Source organism: Colias eurytheme, chromosome 32, assembly GCF_061535395.1.
Source record: "Colias eurytheme isolate Ceu_HAF_F1 chromosome 32, ilColEury1 Martin Lab GWU primary, whole genome shotgun sequence".
NCBI lineage: Eukaryota > Metazoa > Arthropoda > Insecta > Lepidoptera > Pieridae > Colias > Colias eurytheme.
Window position 1 is genome coordinate 4,243,265 of NC_143011.1, and position 17,285 is coordinate 4,260,549.

General features: G+C 36.5%; 2 protein-coding genes across 2 annotated transcripts; one reads left to right on the top strand and one right to left on the bottom strand.

The window, feature by feature from the left end:
* Positions 1–4,465: 4,465 nt before the first annotated feature.
* On the top strand, positions 4,466–5,041 carry LOC149895202 (uncharacterized). The gene has a single exon (XM_090119183.1). It carries the CDS (start codon positions 4,466–4,468, stop codon positions 5,039–5,041), a length of 576 nt encoding a protein of 191 aa, XP_089975309.1.
* A 4,420-nt stretch (positions 5,042–9,461) lies between these two features.
* Positions 9,462–11,414, bottom strand: LOC149895203 (uncharacterized). The gene is made up of 3 exons (XM_090119184.1): positions 11,324–11,414; positions 10,048–11,194; positions 9,462–9,873 (listed from the first exon to the last, which is right to left on the bottom strand). Exons 1-3 carry the CDS (start codon positions 11,412–11,414, stop codon positions 9,462–9,464), a joined length of 1,650 nt encoding a protein of 549 aa, XP_089975310.1.
* Between the last annotated feature and the right edge of the window lie 5,871 nt (positions 11,415–17,285).

Here is a 17,285-nt window from a genome sequence, read left to right on the forward strand (position 1 = left end):
AGTTTCAACGGGAAGAAGCATCCTACAGATCTACGAGCATACGTGTCACTGAGCAGCCAGTGACAAAGGGAGAGCTCGTTATGTGCGGGCAGGGTGGCAACTTCGCCTCGCGCTGCACGGATGACACTGCCGCTCGCATCACCGCGTCGGAAGCCGTATCATCGAGAGCAGCGCCATGTCATCATGTCGTGCACCGTGCCATTGCGTCGAGCGTCCGGCTTCGAGCATCATGCGTCGATCGTCGAGCATCATGCGTCGAGCATCATGCGTCGAGCGTCGAGCGTCATGCGTGGCGCCATGTGGTGCTGCATCCATACTGTGCGCCGCGGCACCAAGCTGGGCTCCGCGACACCACGCCAGGCGTTGCGCATCCACGCCAGGCGCCGCAATACCACGCCGGGCGTCGCGCTACCATCACTACTATCAACACGTCGAGCCTGAGATCACCGGAACCAGAGCGACGTGTCGACGTGTCGTGCAACTATCCTTCAATCTCATACAAAACCGGTCAGTAGATAACATTTCACTTTGAGTGTACAGTCAGATAAAGAAAATAGGATTTCAAAATGTAGTAACTTATTCGAAAGAAAAAGAAATTTATTGCCAAAAACATTAGTTACAAAATTTATTTTAAAATTAATTGAGGAAAATGGTCACAGCCTCGGCAAAATGCTGCACAAAAACAGTGCTGATTTACAGGTTGTACCGAATGTAACGATTAGATTTTGTTTTAAAAGTTGTAGCCTACAAGACCAGTGTATAGTTAAATCTGTTATTATTAGGTCATGCGATATTGCGTTACGGTTTTGTAGTTAGTTAAAACTTATTCCACTACATTCAGCCCATCTTAGTTACGCAGTGATAAATTAACAGTACCTATTTCACTTATTCAGGGACGGGTTTACTTTAGTAGGTAATTCACGTAATTTTAAAAATACTTTGTGGCGTAAGCACTGCCATCAAGATAAATTAAGTAACGAACTGCTTTAATGTTTGTTATTTTGTGAGCTAACACTAAAGAAAGAAAGCACATTAATTTGTACACTGCATCCAGATTCTTCAATCGAACGTAAACAATAAACATTCACTTGTCCGTGTATCAGAACAAAAACAGTATGCGAATTACTTTTAAATTAGTTTCTTAACTACCCGCGTTAGTTTCTTGACTACCCGCATTAATTTCTTAAACTACCTGCGTTACTTTTTATTTAGGCTAACCCTTGACAAATAGCAATTAATTGCTACACAAAGACAGCCTTATTGCTATTCGATTAAAAACGAAAAGTAATGCGTTAACTACTGCATTAGAGGTTTAAAAACTTTTCGTAGGTTTTATTTAAGGTGATATTTGAGGTAATTTCTTAAAATAAAGTTGTGAACAATTCACAGTATACAGTTTTTACGATATGAAGTTTTATGAAATGTTGCAGATTTAGTTTTATCGAATAAAAGGTAAATCGAGGCATTTAGTTTTGAATTTTTACAGAGAATTTATTAGGTCCTTATTTAGGCAGTTCATAATACAATGTCACAGATAATTAGCGTGTGTTCAAATAAACATCTGGCGTAAGATAAATCTTATAATTGGATCTACATTTGGTTTTAGTACATTAGATTGCTTTAAAATTAAGAACTCGTTAACTATCCCATCAACGTTAGGTTAGTTAAATGTTAAGATATTAAGACGGTTAAAAAAAAAAAAGAATATGAAAATAATCTTAAGGTTAATAGCGCCTTTACAGTTTACATACAATCGTCAGATAATGTCTGTTTAATTGAATAGAGAAAAGAAAAACCCATCCAGGTTTTCTGAAAGTTTTTGAAGTGAAACTTCTTTATCGGGGTTGGACAAAAATTTAGGGTAACATTTTTGCGTTACGCCGTACGCGTGACATTTTTGCGTTACGCCATACTCGTGACATTTTTAAGGTCATAAAGAAGTTTCACTTCTTACGTGTGTACTCTAGTACACGCATACATTTTTTTTCTTATCCCTATCACGCGTGATTTGACATATTTCTGTAAAGTTGCATATTGTAAATTATTTTTTGAAAAAATAAGGTCATAAAGAAGTTTCATTTCTTACGTGTGTACACGTACGCGTAGCACACGCACACATTTTTTTTTTTTGGTTTTTAGCTTCAAATAAGTCCTAAACGTGGAGTATTCGATAGTACCTAATCGATTTACATTGTGTGCATTTAATGTAATTTCTTGATAATAGTTTTTGTGACTAGCTGCAGTTTGACGTCAACTGAATACATCAATTAGGTAGTTGTACAGTAGTTGTTGAGTAGTTCATTCTTATTACGTTGAAACTAAAATTTAGCTCAGCCCTTTTGCCGTTCGATATTAGATTCACAGATGAGTTTAAGCCTACACTTATTAATTGTTTTAAGTTGAGTTTTCAAAAGTAAACATAACGTTAAGGAATTTAGCCATATGCAAATTGGCCGATAAAAAAAAAAAAGTTTTGAAGGGTTTCTCGCGATTTTTTTTTGTAGGCATCTTTATATACCTTCATCACCTTACGCGAGCCCCATTGTATTGGTAAGAAAGAAAAGTGGTGAGAGGCGAATGTGTGTTGACTACAGAGCCTTAAACAGCAGGACTAAGTGAGACCATTATCCTCTCCCTAGGGTAGAAGACCTTCTTGATCAATTAGCGGGCCATAAGATGTTCATATCGCTGGATTTGGCTTCAGGGTACTATCAGATTCCCATCTCGGAGAAGTCTCAAGAGAAGACCGCGTTTGTTACGCCAGATGGACAATATGAATACACCAGAATGCCATTTGGCTTAGCAAACGCTCCTTCGGTTTTCCAAAGAGCCATGCATAAGATTCTTAATAAAGCACGGTTAAGTTATGTAATTGTGTATATGGATGATGTTTTGATACCCGCGCGTTGCTTTGATGAAGCGCTGCAAAGACTAGAAGAAGTTTTGAACTTATTAAAAGAAGGAGGCTTAACACTGAAAATGCAGAAATGTAAATTTATGTTTGATAAATTAGACTTTTTAGGGTTTGAAATAAGTGGTAATGGTATCCAACCAGGCTCTGCGAAAACTGGAGCAGTCTCAAAATTTCCTACTCCCTTAAATCAGCATGACGTTAGACGATTTTTAGGTCTTGCCAGCTTCTTTAGAAGATTTGTCAAGGATTTTGCTCTGATAGTAAAACCATTGACGGGTCTTCTAAAGAAAAATGCGCCTTGGAAATGGGGGGAAGAAGAAGCAACTGCATTTACAGAGATTAAAAAAACGATTGACCAGCAGACCAATTCTCGCACTATACGACAAAAATTTAGAAACTCAGTTACACACGGATGCGTGTAGATTCGGCATCGCGGGTATTCTTCTTCAGAAAGACGAGAAAGGTTTATGGAGAGTTGTAGCATACTACAGTCGTCAAACCACGGTAGAAGAGCAGAAACTTCACTCGTTTGAGTTAGAAACTCTAGCTGTGATAGCGTCATTAAACAAGTTTAGGGTCTACTTGTTAGGCCTACGCTTCAAAATACTAACAGATTGTAATTCATTACGCACCACACTTACAAAACGAGATGTGATCCCGAAAATTGCAAGATGGTGGGTGCAGTTACAAGAATATGACTGTGAAATTGAGTATCGACCAGGAGATAAGATGTCACATGTGGATGCCCTGAGTCGAGCTCCATCAGACTCAAAAGTAGACGATTTGCACGTTATTGATATACTTAGTGTTACTGCTGAAGATTGGATTACTACTGTTCAATCTTCAGATGACGATATAAGGCGTATTAAAGAAATATTAAGTGATCCAGAATCCCCCAACATAGTAAGTACATTTCAAAATTACAAATTAAAAAATGGACGTGTATACAGGATCATAGCTGATGATAATATCAAATGGGTAGTGCCTAGAGGCGCACGCTGGCAAATTGTTAAAGCCAATCACGATGACGTAGGCCATTTTGGGTTAGAAAAGACTTTAGATCGTATTCGGGCATTATATTGGTTTCCTAAAATGAGAACCTTTGTCACCAAATATGTTTCAGCATGTTTAGAATGTGCTCACCATAAGATGCCAGGTGGTGCTCGACAAGGTCACCTACATTCCATAGAAAAAGTAGAAATCCCCTTTCACACGGTCCACGTGGACCATGTTTGGCCTTTCATTAAGAGTAAGAAGGGGAACTCATATATCTTAGTAATCATCGATGCCTTTACTAAATTTGTTTCTTTGGCTGCCGTCAAAAGTACCAAAACGTCGGAAACTATAAAAGTAATTAAAAAAAATCTTATTGGGTATTTTGGTACTCCAACACGCCTCATTTCTGATAGAGGTAGCTGTTTTACCAGCAAGAGGTTTAGGAAGTTTATACAGGCCTTAGGCATAAAGCATGTTATGAATGCAGTAGCCACGCCGCGAGCAAATGGTCAAGTAGAAAGGTCAAACCGAACTATATTGGCATCATTGGGAACCATGAACCATGGCAAAGATCCTAGAACATGGGATGATAATCTATCGGATATACAGTTAGGCATTAATACGACAATACACGACGTCACAAAAAAAACTCCTAGTGAATTATTATTTGGGCGTAGAGTTACAAATCCTTCGCAAGGTATATTAAGTGAAGTAATTTCGGATGTAGGACATGGAATAGTAGACGGTAAGATTGACGATATTAGATTAGATGCACGCTGCCTGATGAAACAGCAAGCGAAGGTCAGTGAAGAACGGTATAATAGAAAAAGAAAAGCGGCAAAAGTATATAAAGTAGGTGATCTAGTGCGAATTTTGAGAGCAGTTGCATCTGGCAGCGGGCAGTCTAAAAAGTTGGAACCCAAACTACAGGGACCGTACCGCGTAATTAAAGTTTTACCAAACGACCGTTATGTGGTAGAGGATACCCCTTTATCTCGAAAAGGTAGGCGGTACGAAGCTGTCGTGGCAGCCGACAAAATGCACCCTTGGTTAAATTTTAAATCGATGTCTGATAGCGATAATGACGGTGATGATAGTTGTTCTGATGCCATTGAGAATCAAAATAATTAAATTTTATACATACACATTAGGTAGTTTAAAGTTCTTTATGTATGTTGTAATACACATCCTTCTATAAATGACGAGTCAAGTCTACGTGTTTGGTATGAACGAAGAATGATCGACGTTTATAACAAACACATGGAATTTGAAATAGCTTGCATATTGTGGGCGTGCCGGGCACAATATGCCGCCCAACGAGAACCAAAATGCAGTATATGTGTGAACAGTGAGTACCGAGTGATTTTGTATGATTATTATGGGTATGCCGGGCACAATGATGTGCCGCCCAAAACGAATAGCTTACATACTGTGGGCATGCCGGGCATGATGTGCCGCCCAAAGAGTAACAATATGCAGTCTATGTGCAAGCAATGAGTACTGAGTGATTTTTATTACTGTTGAGGGCATGCTGGGTACAATGATGTGCCGCCCAAAGAGTAACAATATGCAGTCTATGTGCAAGCAGTGAGTTCTGAGTGATTTTGATTACTGTTGAGGGCATGCTGGGTACAATGGTGTGCCGCCCATAAGAAAGCAACAATTATTATTGTACATTGTTATTTTTGTGATCTAATTATTGTCAAATTTAAATGTATGAGATAGTATTATGTAATATAAATATAACATTATGATTGTATTGCAATACCTGCATAAGGTCACTAATATGTAAAAATGTATTGGTGAGCAATAAATTATTTGAATTTGAATTAGTCCTAATCAAACGGATAGAGAAGTGAGTTTTTGTTATACAAATGTTTGTAGCGATTGTCGAAGTAGTTCCAATAGAGATATATATATTTATTTATTTTCTTTTTTTTTCGAAATTTGTAAATCTTATTCTAGGCTTGTTTCCTTGTGTAATTTTGATTATTTGTAAAAGCTAATCATACCAATTCAAACTTCGGGAACTAGTTGTAAATACATATTATTATAAGTATTTGTTTCAATTTCATGTAAGTATGGTTGCATTTTGTTTTCCATATTTTAACATTTTATTTTTGTTTAAATTTAATTTAAGCCAACGAAGGCACTCGTTGAAGATCGGATGGCCGAGCTGTTACAAATCTTAAAATCATACATAGTACATTATTTTCCATAGACAAGGTTTTCTGTTATTTATAATCTACCGCCTGACAACTTAACCTCCCCTCCAGTCGGTTAGTTGTCAGTCGATCGCTCACATTTTTTGAAGAAACGATCAGCTAGCAATTGATCCTGAACAGCCGACCAGTGCGGTCAACAAGTCAGTGCCTTAGCCGTGCCTCATGCTTGTTTTAGGGTTATTTAAATCTATTATTTAAGATTGTGAAAGATTGCGAATATTATAGTAAAAAGTGAATGTAACAAGGAGGAATATTAAAATATCAGTTGTGAAGAAGGCGTTTCATTCCACAACCCAACAGCTTATTTATTAAAAAGTTATTTATCAGGATGTTTGGCCTGAGTCGATCAATTTTATTAGTTTTCTAGTATTGAACAAATAACTCTTAGAATACTTTTTACATTTTATGTACATTTAAAGTATGTTAATTTGATGATTATCTCCTACACTAATTAATGAACACATGTAGTGCAATCTAACAGTCTTATGACCTTGAAATTTTGAAAGTACATAATATAATTAGACGTGACAAATTAAAACCCCAAAAACGTAATGGTTCACATACAAAACACCACTCATCAAAAAATTTTGAAGACTTAAATATGTGTCGATTCTATTTTAAATCGTGTATTTCATCCAGCTTCATATTTCAATCAATTAATGTCTAATAATTATTATATAGATGGATCTGTATATACAAATGGAATATCAATCACTCACACTTTCATCAGATTTAAATAAGTGTAACTGTTACGGTTTTTGATAACAGAAGTACACCAAAAAAGGCTATTCTAGGGTAAGCTGTTATTCAATGAACTTTCCGGGACGTGTTATATTCCAAAATTCATACATTGTTCAAGTTAAACGTATGCAAAAAGTATATTAAAGTACCGTTATTTACTGATTGGAACGATGTTGAACATAAAATGATAGTACAATTTTTTTCATTCAATCCTCCACTCATTGGCTTGGGTTATAACTCGAGATTTATAGTAGAGTATGATCATAGTGTCTCCTTATAATATAATAACTAGGTATATGATGGCTTGTCCTGTCTGTATAACGTGTTAATAAAAAAAAATTGGTTGTCTGTAAAGTCGGTTTACTGACGATAGTTGAACGTGACAACGTCCGATTGTGCTTCTTTGTCGCTCTTTCCGCGCTCTCGCTTGCACTTCAAGACTTACATGGAACGCCTCAGAGCGAGGTAACGCTGCATGAGTCATGTTTTTTCGTGCGTGCAGCCGGCTATATCGAATTATAAGACGTTGTCACGTCAAAAAAATTGGTTGTCTGTAAAGTCGGTTTACTGACGATAGCTGTTGAACGTGACAACGTCCGATTGTGCTTCTTTGTCGCTCGTTCCGCGCTCTCGCTCGCACTTCAAGCCTTACATGGAACGCCTCAGATGAGTCAGAGCGAGGTAACGCCGCATGAGTCATGTTTTTTCGTGCGAGCAGCCAGCTTTATCGAATTATAAGACGTTGTCACGTCAAAAACGAAAAATTACTTATTGTTAATTATAAAGGAACTTGATGAAATTTTGAAATATACATACGCCAAAAGATTGTCTTTAATTTAAACAGTCTTGTATCGAATCTATATATATTTTTTTGTTATATTTTGCATGAACAATAAAGACAGACCCCTGTGAAACTGACATGTTTGCTTTATATACGTTTTTATTAACACGTTACATGTTATATCTTCTACAATGACATGTCGAATTCTACAGATTCTTACGCCTATTATGATGTTCTTATATTATAAGCGCGATTTGCTTTAACCCTGTCACAATAAGGGGTGTTTGAATTCTGCTACTTCTAGATGCTTCTGGCTGTAATTTGACTGGATTTTAACGTTAACGAAAATTAAAATAGCCTTACCTAACTTATAATATCTATTAGGACAGTCTTTTATACCCCAAATAGGATACATCAAATCCTTTATATTACTTAACTATCATAAGTGTTGTGCACATAATCCCATCAAATCTTAACTATATTGTGATACGCACCAGAGTTTATGATTTTTAAATGTTATATTTACAATGACGTCATGAATGAGAATGATTTATGAATAATGATTTCGATCGAATATCTTTCTTTAAGTTCTAGGCTTCATATGTTTTCTAATTAATGGGTATTTTTGTATTTCCAGTAATTGTTAAACGATTAGTTATGTGATGTTTTTATTATTTACCTGGTGGATGGAATTAAGATTAGCTTTTGAACTTTTGAAACACCTATTCGTCGATAACGTTCAAATGTTATTTATGTTCAAGGAATTGATTAATAAATATGTAACTTTTATACGCAGCAATGCATAAAGTTATCTTTGATGTGTTGAATTAAATTTCTTGACATTTTCTTGAAACACAAAAGAGAAAATAAACCATAATCGGGATTGTAAACCCCTTTTTACTTTTCAATATCGTAATCGAAAAAGTCATAAAATAAATGTATTTTAATACTTTAGATATTTAAACATTTTCAACGTAGTAGAGGCACTACTCGCCGACGCGAAGATTGTGAAGAGTGCCCATAAGAAGTTTATTTCTTAGTAACTATTTTTTTAAGTAATTCACATCGATATTGTGTTCAATCCCCATTGTGTTGCTATCGATAATGAGTAATGATGTATGCATGACTTTTTTTGTATTTTTTTTTATTTATTTAGTAACTTTTACAAAATTTACAATATATTCTAGAGTAATCGATATTATAGTGTGATGACAATTTGTAATGTTCCTATCAATAATAAGTAATAACGGGGTGATTTTTTTTTCATTTTATTATGTTTTTTTTTCTTATCAACTAGAATACAATTAGTATGATTTTTATGGTAATTAACCTAGACAGTTTAGTGTGTTTCTATTGTGTTCTTATCAATAATATTGAGACAGCGTGACTTTTTTTTTGTTTTTTTTTTTCATTTTTTTGGGCTGATGAATGAATGAATGAATGAACTAGATATAAATGAACAATAATTTAGCTCTATAGGAACAAATAACGTACTCACAGTGTACATGATATACAATCTTTACAATCTACTTGTGTGCAAGCCCTTGAAATATCCCACTTTTTTATTTAAGTACTTTATTCAAGTACCTTATCTTCTAGTTTTATTTCAAGACACGACTAAGTAGAAAGTGTCACTGAAATTTAGATAGAGTTTTTCAATAAGCACGTATTAGTATGTAGATTTTGGAAGCTTATGCCGGAAATTTCGTATCGATGCCATCTATAGTTAGGTATAAAATATATATTTTTATTGGTTGCTTATATGATAAATCAGTATGTATGCCAAATTACAGGAATAAACAATTTACGACGCTCTGTAGGGAACGCGAGGAAGCTGGGAGCGCTGCTTAACCGGTATTCCTCGGTAATGAGAGATCATCTCCTCAAGCTCTCTCCTGATTTTTTCCATGTCCTGGGCAGCTATTTCCTCAGTTTCCTCCGCTCCGATCGCATTGATCTCCACCCCGGTGTTCTCCTCATAAAGGACTGACACATCGGGTGGGTCATCAACGCGCGTCGGTTCAGGGGCTTCCGCGGAAACAGCCGCACATCCTAGTTGTTCGAGTTCGGAGGCGCTAAAGATGTTCCTGCGCAAGATGTATCGAACTCGGTCAACCAGATTTTGTTCAGTGAGGGCGATGTTGGGTTCCAAGGTGTTGAATTCGCGAAGCAGTCTCACTCGGTATCCAGTCCGGTTGGTTTCACCCTCAGTCGCCCTATAATATGTTCGCATGGCATTTTTATTTTGGTCTACTGACCATCTCATGCGAGTCTTTCTGTTTCCACCAGTAGCGGACTCCACATTTTTTTTTTTATTTTTTTATTTTTATTAACAATAGGCAGAGGTTTGGCCACAATCCCACCTGATGGGAAGCGGTGATGTGGCCTACTTGGTTGCACGTCTGCCTAGAAGGAGCCTATTCACCCTGGCTTTGAAGAGGTCCAAGTTGTATTGTTTAGGAAAAATGGTGTTAGGGAGTGAATTCCATTGCTTAGCTGTTTTTATGATGAAGGAAGACTCGAAGCGGCGAGTTCGAATATTGGGGATATCCACAATAAAAGGATGATATCCTTCGGAGCGCCTCGAGGTACGATTATGTAATGGAGATGGAGGAATTAAATTGTGTAATCCATACGCACATTCTCCGAAATGCAATCTGTAGAGCACCGAAAGACATGCCACCTCACGACGATGCTCAAGACTCAAGAGCCGAGCTTCAACTAAGGAAGGGTTGTTGATGATACGTTTGGCACGTCTTTCAATTGAATCCAAAGCCCCTAGGTGGCATTTAGCGGCGCCAGCCCACAAGTGACTGCAGTACTCCACACACGAACGGACTTGAGCTTGGTAAAGGTTAAGAAGCTGTCCCGGTGTGAAGTACTGCTTGACCTTGTTCAGAATTCCGAGCTTTTTTGCGGCCAGATGGGCCTTGGATTCAATAAACTGCCCAAAGTTGAGTGTAGACGAAAGGGAGACACCAAGCAACTCCAGACAGTCGGCTATTACTAGTGGCACATTTCGGAAGGTCGGAGTAGTTGATATAGAACTCCGTTTTGCGGAAAACAAACACGCTTGAGTTTTCGCTGCATTAAACCCAACAAGATTGGCATCGCCCCAATCGGACACAGCCTGAAGTGTAAGGTTTAAGCGATCGATCATTTCCTCCCGAAGACATTCAATTTCAACCTTTGAAGTACGGGCACTGGATTTATATCTCTCGACAATAGTGCTGTCATCTGCATAACTAAACATGTTGGGAGCAATCATGTCGTTAATGTGCAGAAGAAACAGTGTTGCCGAGAGAACGGACCCCTGCGGAACGCCGGCATTGATCGACATTGGCTCGGAGGAGCATCCGTCAACAACAACTCGTATAGACCGGTCCTGCAGAAAATCAGCGATCCAAGTGCAAAGGTCTCTTGGAATTCCATAAGAGGGGAGCTTGTTTAAGAGGCTATCGTGCCAAACCCTATCGAAAGCCTTTGAGATATCCAAAGAGACCGCAAGGGCCTCCCCGAATTCCTCAACGGCTTCTCCTAAAAGATGAGTCACATGCACCAAAAGATCGCCAGTTGATCTATTACGTCGAAAGCCGTATTGGCGGTCATTCAGCAGGTCGTTGGGTCATGCTGGGTCGTTGCCGGCCCTGCTGTCGTCAAGCTAACTGGTGGGGATGGTGGGTTCGACCGACCAGGTGGTCGGGTCGGTCGACCCCCAGGAAGCGGCCCTGATCGTATTCTGTTGTCTGCCATCCATTAACCAGGCTTTATACACTCGAGGGTCGCCCACTTCCCCGAGGAAACCGTTAATTGCATATATTTTTAGTACCCTATGTACTCCCCAGCTGAAGCACGGTTTGCACACTTGCTGGGAATGGGTACTGACTGGCTGCACGGGTTGGATAACTACTGTCACACAGTTATCCAGCCCGTGGGCGGTGGGGTCGTCACATCCCTACGCCTCTTATTATTATTGAAAAACTCTTATTTTATTATTATTTATTAATCATTTTTTACTTATTGAAAAACTCTATACCAATAAATAGTGATACCCACATAATATGAATCGAGGCTGCACCTTGTTTATAATGGCTAGAACGAAGTTTAATCGGGAGACATTGGTTAAACCTAGGTGGCCTTACAAAATTTGATGTTTACTAGCAAAATGCGTGTTAAAAAGCGCGGTTGATTTTATATTTCATCCAAACAATAAAAAACTATCGACAAATTTAAAGTGGATGAAATAATATTTTTATAACACATGTGAGGTAACACTTTGCAGATAAAACTGACAGAAATTAAATGTTAGCTATTAAAATGTCTCAATTTTAATAAAAACACTTAAGTTTAACCAATGACCATCAATTCAGATTTAACCAGCTATTGTGTTGGTATTTATAATAGGTAACATAAGCTATTTAATAACTAAGATACGCGGGTCATTTGAATTTGTTTAAACCTATATTTACATATCTACATACGAAATCACATTTCGAATCTTATAAGTAATCTATATTTACACAAATCTTTTCGTGTGCCCATATGTGATAATTATTAAATATAATACCCTTATATCGCCCAATAAATACATTTGTAGCTTGTGGTATCTACATTGTTTTGTACTAAAATTGTATGACATACATTCTAATCGTCATGGGGTCGTCCGTTATTTCATTAGACCCCCAAACCCCCTACCATCCCTATAATATAATCTTGATGATTTTAAATTATGGGTATAAAGTCCTAAGGTAATAAAATCGTGGAAAAGGTTATAAGAACTGTTTGTCTAAAGGCATCAAATATCAGAAAAGATTTGAAATTAAACACAATAATAAAAGAGTATAGATGAAAAGTTGGTAACTACATAAATACTTTCTTATTAGATGTTTGATATCATAGGTAATATTAGGTCAAATGAAAATTTTGAAATATTTTTGTTAAGTTTGAATTTTCGATTTATTTATTTATAAGATTGAATTTTATAAATTGTTGTAATAACTTTTGAAAATCACTTTAATATTGATCTTTTCTGCCGGTATTTGACTCTTTGTTTTTCAATGTTTTCACACAGGGATGGTTCTTATCTACCCTCAATATTTACGACCAACTCGCCCCCGCCCAACCTACAAACCGACCACGCCTACAAATTCACGTGTATTTCTTATATAACGCAGATAATATGAGAATTTTAGACTTTTGAAACAATTGTTAGAATCGAACGCCACATTGCTGGTATGTAGATACTATTTTAGATCTCTCATTCATATGTTAACCCCTCTTAATTAAATTGACATATATGTATTTGTTTTGTGTTATCTTAGGTGAACACCTACCTTATTATTACCTATATATAAAAATATACCTTATATTTAAAAATACACGTGATCTCATTTCTTCCCCCCTAGCACCTGCCCCGCCCCATAATGTTTAATGCAGTATTTTATCCAGTGTGGAAATGACAGCGCTCTACAGGGTTAGGTAATGAAAATTAGAGGTAGAACAAATACTGTTAGGATGCCTACAAGAGGTTATGCGCTAATTTTCATTAACCCTGTATTAGTAGTCGAGCGCCATCACTTGCCCACATTGGAAATAATACTCCTATAAAACATGGTAACCCCTCTATTGACAATTCGTGACATTCTTCCGACTACTAACTACTACTTAACCAACTTCCCCCCCCCCTCCCCCCTCCGCGTTCGACCTTGAATAAAACAAATGGACGATCCCGTGACTCGAAACGCACACATTCACACGCCTTATTAGTCTTGACTAATCTAGAAACTAATACACCACAAAACTTGAAAAAAGTACCCTGGACGTATCATTTCATTCACTCAGCTCGATCTTACCTAATATCTACGCAAAATTATATTGAAAAAAGGAAAGTAAACTAATTATTGTGCTATGTTAATGGTCTGTATGAATTCGCTTTATATTTATTATTCGCTAAAACTTCCGTAAAGTTTTGACGAACATAATTCACAAAAATTTAAGATGAACAAAAAGATTATATTTGTCAAAGCAGCTACGTATTAACATTAGATATTATTCTATAACTAGAGGTCCGCCCCGGCTTCGCCCGTGGTACATATTTCGCAATAAAAAGTAGCCTATGTCCTTTCTCGGGTATCAAAATATCTCCATACCAAATGTCATGCAAATTGGTTCAGTAGTTTAGACGTGATTGAGTAACAGACAGACAGACAGAGTTACTTTCGCATTTATAATATTAGTATGAATATGTTCACACTACAATATTAGGCCCCGCGTTTCGCAAAATTGCCTAAATGATGTTTTGTTTTTATTATCTAATAACGATAAAAAAAACCCGTTGATTTCATTCGTTTTTCAAGCTACGTGCATAGTTTTTCCACTAAAAAGCCTCAATTGAGTCATAAAGTACACAAATTTCAAGCATAATAAGTCACATCATTTCTATAAAACCAAAACTGGCAATAATATAAGTCGTGTTGTGCGATTATGAACATAGTGCATAAGGGCATAAGTCGTTATATTGCAAAGAGTAAAAAAAAAATTATGTGAATACATTGAGTTATTCCATGAAGTACTCGTTCATAAGGCCACAACTACAAAAAAACACGAAAAAAGTATATTTCTGGGGTTGTTACAACATGTGTTCATATGTAAAAATATAGTCTAACATCATAATTCGCACGCTGAGAACGAAAGTGACCTAATACGAAATTCGTGTTTTTTGGGAATCATCAAAAAAGTGTTCGTAATTTACAGAACTATTTACAAATCATGTCATAATTTGTTCGAATGCAAAGTTATATAAGATATTAAAGTCTGATATCATTTTAGAGGATATTATCCACCCATACAATCCATAAAAAATAAATTAAATTAAATTTAAATATTTTTTATCTTTTTTTAAAAATTACCATTAGATATTGCGTCACTTTAGTACTGAAAACTTGTAACTCATCTTTGACTAGTTTGGGAATGAGTCACTTTAGTATTTTTGTTCTATGCATGCATTTGGACGTAACCTGAATTATGTCAACTTAGTATTAAAATATTAATGGGAAGTAGTCTAATGAAACCAAATGTTAACTAAGAAATTATATTTATTGTTTGTTTCAAGACTCATTTTTACTATTTACTTAATACCTATGGGCAATCAACTCTAATATTGGTATTATTAATCAACAAAAAATTATACTTCAGTATAATTAATTAAAAAAAGTAATACAAAAGTGCAGTTTTAGTTAGGAACTAGCGGTCCACCCCGGCTCCGCCCGTGGTACATATTTCACAATAAAAGGTAGTCTATGTTCTTTCTCAATGTCTAAAGATTATCTGTGCCAAATTTCATCAAAATCGGTTCAGTAGTTTATGCGTGAAAACCATACATACATACAAACCTTTCCTCTTTATAATATTAGGGGAGACCGGGTACAAAAGTAACGGTGGGTCGAAAGTAACAAATGCTCTCTAGATTTATCCAATGGGCGAACACCGCTTAGCCTCTGTCAGGCGATAGCCGAGAACGTCCCCCTTAATTGTATTCATTCGCCGCGTGCGCAACGCGCTGTTAGGCTGTGTGACAGGACGCTACGTGTTTTCACGAATCAAAAGTAAGATTTTCGACATTTTTTTATTAAACGTTTACGTAGTCTTAAAAGGATGATAGAAATCTGAATGTTTGCATATCAATTCTTGATTAGAGTAATTGTACATTGCTCATAATCATATTTATGTAGCACGTTCCGTTTTAAAGTTTTGTTGCACGTCTTGGCAAAAATATAGACGGGTACAAAAGTAACATAGCCCTATGGGTACAAAAGTAACATGATATTTTTGTCCCATTATGATTATGTATATTTTTATGTACATCTTTACTTCAACAGAATGCCGCGACAACGCATTAGAACTACTGATCGAGGAATTACCGACACGGCCTCTAATTGTTGCACCATTTTGAAAGATGGTGCAACAATTAGAGGCCTTGCAAAAATATAATAATATTTGCCATGTAACATTATATAGATTTATAAAAAAAATAAAAGCCGGTAATACTAGTGCAGCTACCTTGCGTCGATCGAGATTTACTAATACAAGTAAAGTAATCTACGCGACTATTTAATCGAGTGCTCTGCAGTTTTTTTTCAGTTATCTCCATCGACTAGCATAATGTGAATAATTTTTTTGATAACCTTGCTGAGGTATTGGGAAAGGTACCAATTTGAGTCAAAAGATATTTGGAATATGGACGAGACAGGGGTGACCACTGTCCAAAAACCTAGCAAAATTGTAGATTAAAAAGGGGTTAAACAAGTAGGTGCCATAACCTTAGCAGAGCCTGGAAAATTACTAACTGTTGCTGTTGCCATTAATGCTCTAGGAGAACACATTCCGCTTTTTTCGTATTGCCGAGGGTCTTGTTGGTTGTTCTGGAGCTGGGAATGCTAGTGGATGGATGCAGGATGCAGAATTTTTAATTATAAAAAGAATGATTCCCTTAATTAATCTCATTACTTGAACTTCGAATATTTTTTATTATATTTGTAAGTATTATATTTAAAATACAAAAGTTGATATGTGTTATTAATACAAAGTCTTTAAACAAATAATTTGTTGATTTACCATCATAATATTGTATTAATTACCAACCCCTTTGTCTTGTTACTTTCGACCCACGACGTGTTACTTTCGACCTGCTTACGGGGTCGAAAGTAACAACTTACGATTTTTTTTTTAATTTAATTTATTAATATAAAACACTAAATAATATAATAAATTGAGTTGCTAGTGTAAAGAATATAAACTAAATTTATACATGGTTATATTAATTTAGTGATAACCTGCCTATGTTATACATTTGTCTTGGACTCATGATATGCTAACGTCGTGCCTATGTCATGTGGTCGTTTTATTTTATATGCGTAACGTATAATATGCTAACGTCGTGCCTATGTTATACGTCATTTGTTTTGGACTCATGATATGCTAACGTCGTGCCTATGTCATATGGTCGTTTTATTTTATATGCGTAAAGTATAATACGCGAACGTTGTGCCCATGTTATACTGTCATTGGTGTCAGAGATAGCGAACGTAGTGCTTCCTCTCTGTGTATTGCGCTTACCTGTTATAAGGGGAGTGTAATGTTTATTAGTTGCTAATACCTTATCATTAATCCTTCCCAGATGCTGCCAGTATTGAAGATGAGGAGTCCACAAATGACCCAGTCGTTGTTGTTGAACCTGCATCAGGCACTTCGAGAGGAGCCTGTACTTCTCCGCATAAAACAAAGGAGAACGAGGACGTCCTCCAGTCAGGAGAGGCCGTGTTAGACAAAAACTAAAACAGCGCCAATAGAGGGGATGACAAGTGGTGGCGGATTGCAGATAAAAGCGCTAGGCGTAGTTTTATTTTGTATATTAACAAAAATATAATCAAACATTATTCTTGCAAAATTGATTCTGCAAATTCGTTTTCATTAACTACATTAAGTTTATAAAACCTTGCAAAGGTTTCGGAATGTTTAGTCCAGCCAGCAGTTTTACGTATATTATCAACGCATACACCACTAGCACAAGCAGTAGATGTTGAAGCGTGTCTTGTGCTATGTGAACTAAATATTGAAATGTTGACACCAC